The 708-nt window shown below is 73.7% G+C and overlaps 1 protein-coding gene across 1 annotated transcript; it reads left to right on the top strand.

Moving 5' to 3' along the window:
* Nucleotides 1-131: 131 nt before the first annotated feature.
* LOC110594713 (serine/threonine-protein kinase pim-1-like) lies at nucleotides 132-705 on the top strand (the record flags this gene model as incomplete). The annotated part of the gene is made up of 3 exons (XM_021707946.1): nucleotides 132-238; nucleotides 345-395; nucleotides 487-705. Coding segments are annotated over 3 exons (377 nt in total), but the record flags the coding sequence as incomplete, so codon positions are not given.
* Between the last annotated feature and the right edge of the window lie 3 nt (nucleotides 706-708).

Raw genomic sequence — 708 nt, 5'->3', positions numbered from 1 at the left:
CCCAAGCTGGCGCCTGGTGAGAGCCCCCGCCGCCGCCCCGGGGATGGGGGCGGCGGCGGGGGTCTCCGGCGGGGGGTGCCGGCGGCGGCTGGCGGGCCGGCGCTGAGTCCCGCGTGTCCCCCCGTTCCCAGGCAAGGAGAAGGAGCCCCTGGAGTCGCAGTACCAGGTGGGCCCGCTCCTGGGCAGCGGCGGCTTCGGCTCGGTCTACTCGGGCGTCCGCGTCTCCGACAACTTGCCGGTGAGTGGGCGCCCCGCCGCGGGGAGGGCGCGCCTGGCGGGGGGCGCCCGGGCGTGCTTTCGCTCCGGCGAGGCGCCCTCACCGGGACTCTGGGGCTTCCCCCCAGGTGGCCATCAAACACGTGGAGAAGGACCGGATTTCCGACTGGGGGGAGCTGGTGAGTGTCCCGGAGGGAGCGACCCCCGGCGAGGGGGTGGGGTGAGGGGCGCCCCCGGCCCCCGCCCTCACCCGCCCCCTCGCGCCTGCAGCCCAGTGGCACCCGAGTGCCCATGGAAGTGGTCCTGCTGCAGAAGGTGAGCTCGGGCTTCTCCGGCGTCATCCGGCTCCTGGACTGGTTCGAGAGGCCCGACAGTTTCGTCCTGATCCTGGAGAGGCCCGAGCCGGTGCAAGACCTCTTCGACTTTATCACGGAACGGGGAGCCCTGCAGGAGGAGCTGGCCCGCAGCTTCTTCTGGCAGGTGCTGGAGGCC

This window comes from Carlito syrichta, unplaced genomic scaffold, assembly GCF_000164805.1.
Source record: "Carlito syrichta isolate Samal-C Ts95f unplaced genomic scaffold, Tarsius_syrichta-2.0.1 Scaffold127692, whole genome shotgun sequence".
Taxonomy (NCBI): Eukaryota; Metazoa; Chordata; class Mammalia; order Primates; family Tarsiidae; genus Carlito; species Carlito syrichta.
This window is presented reverse-complemented; position numbering and strand designations above follow the sequence as displayed.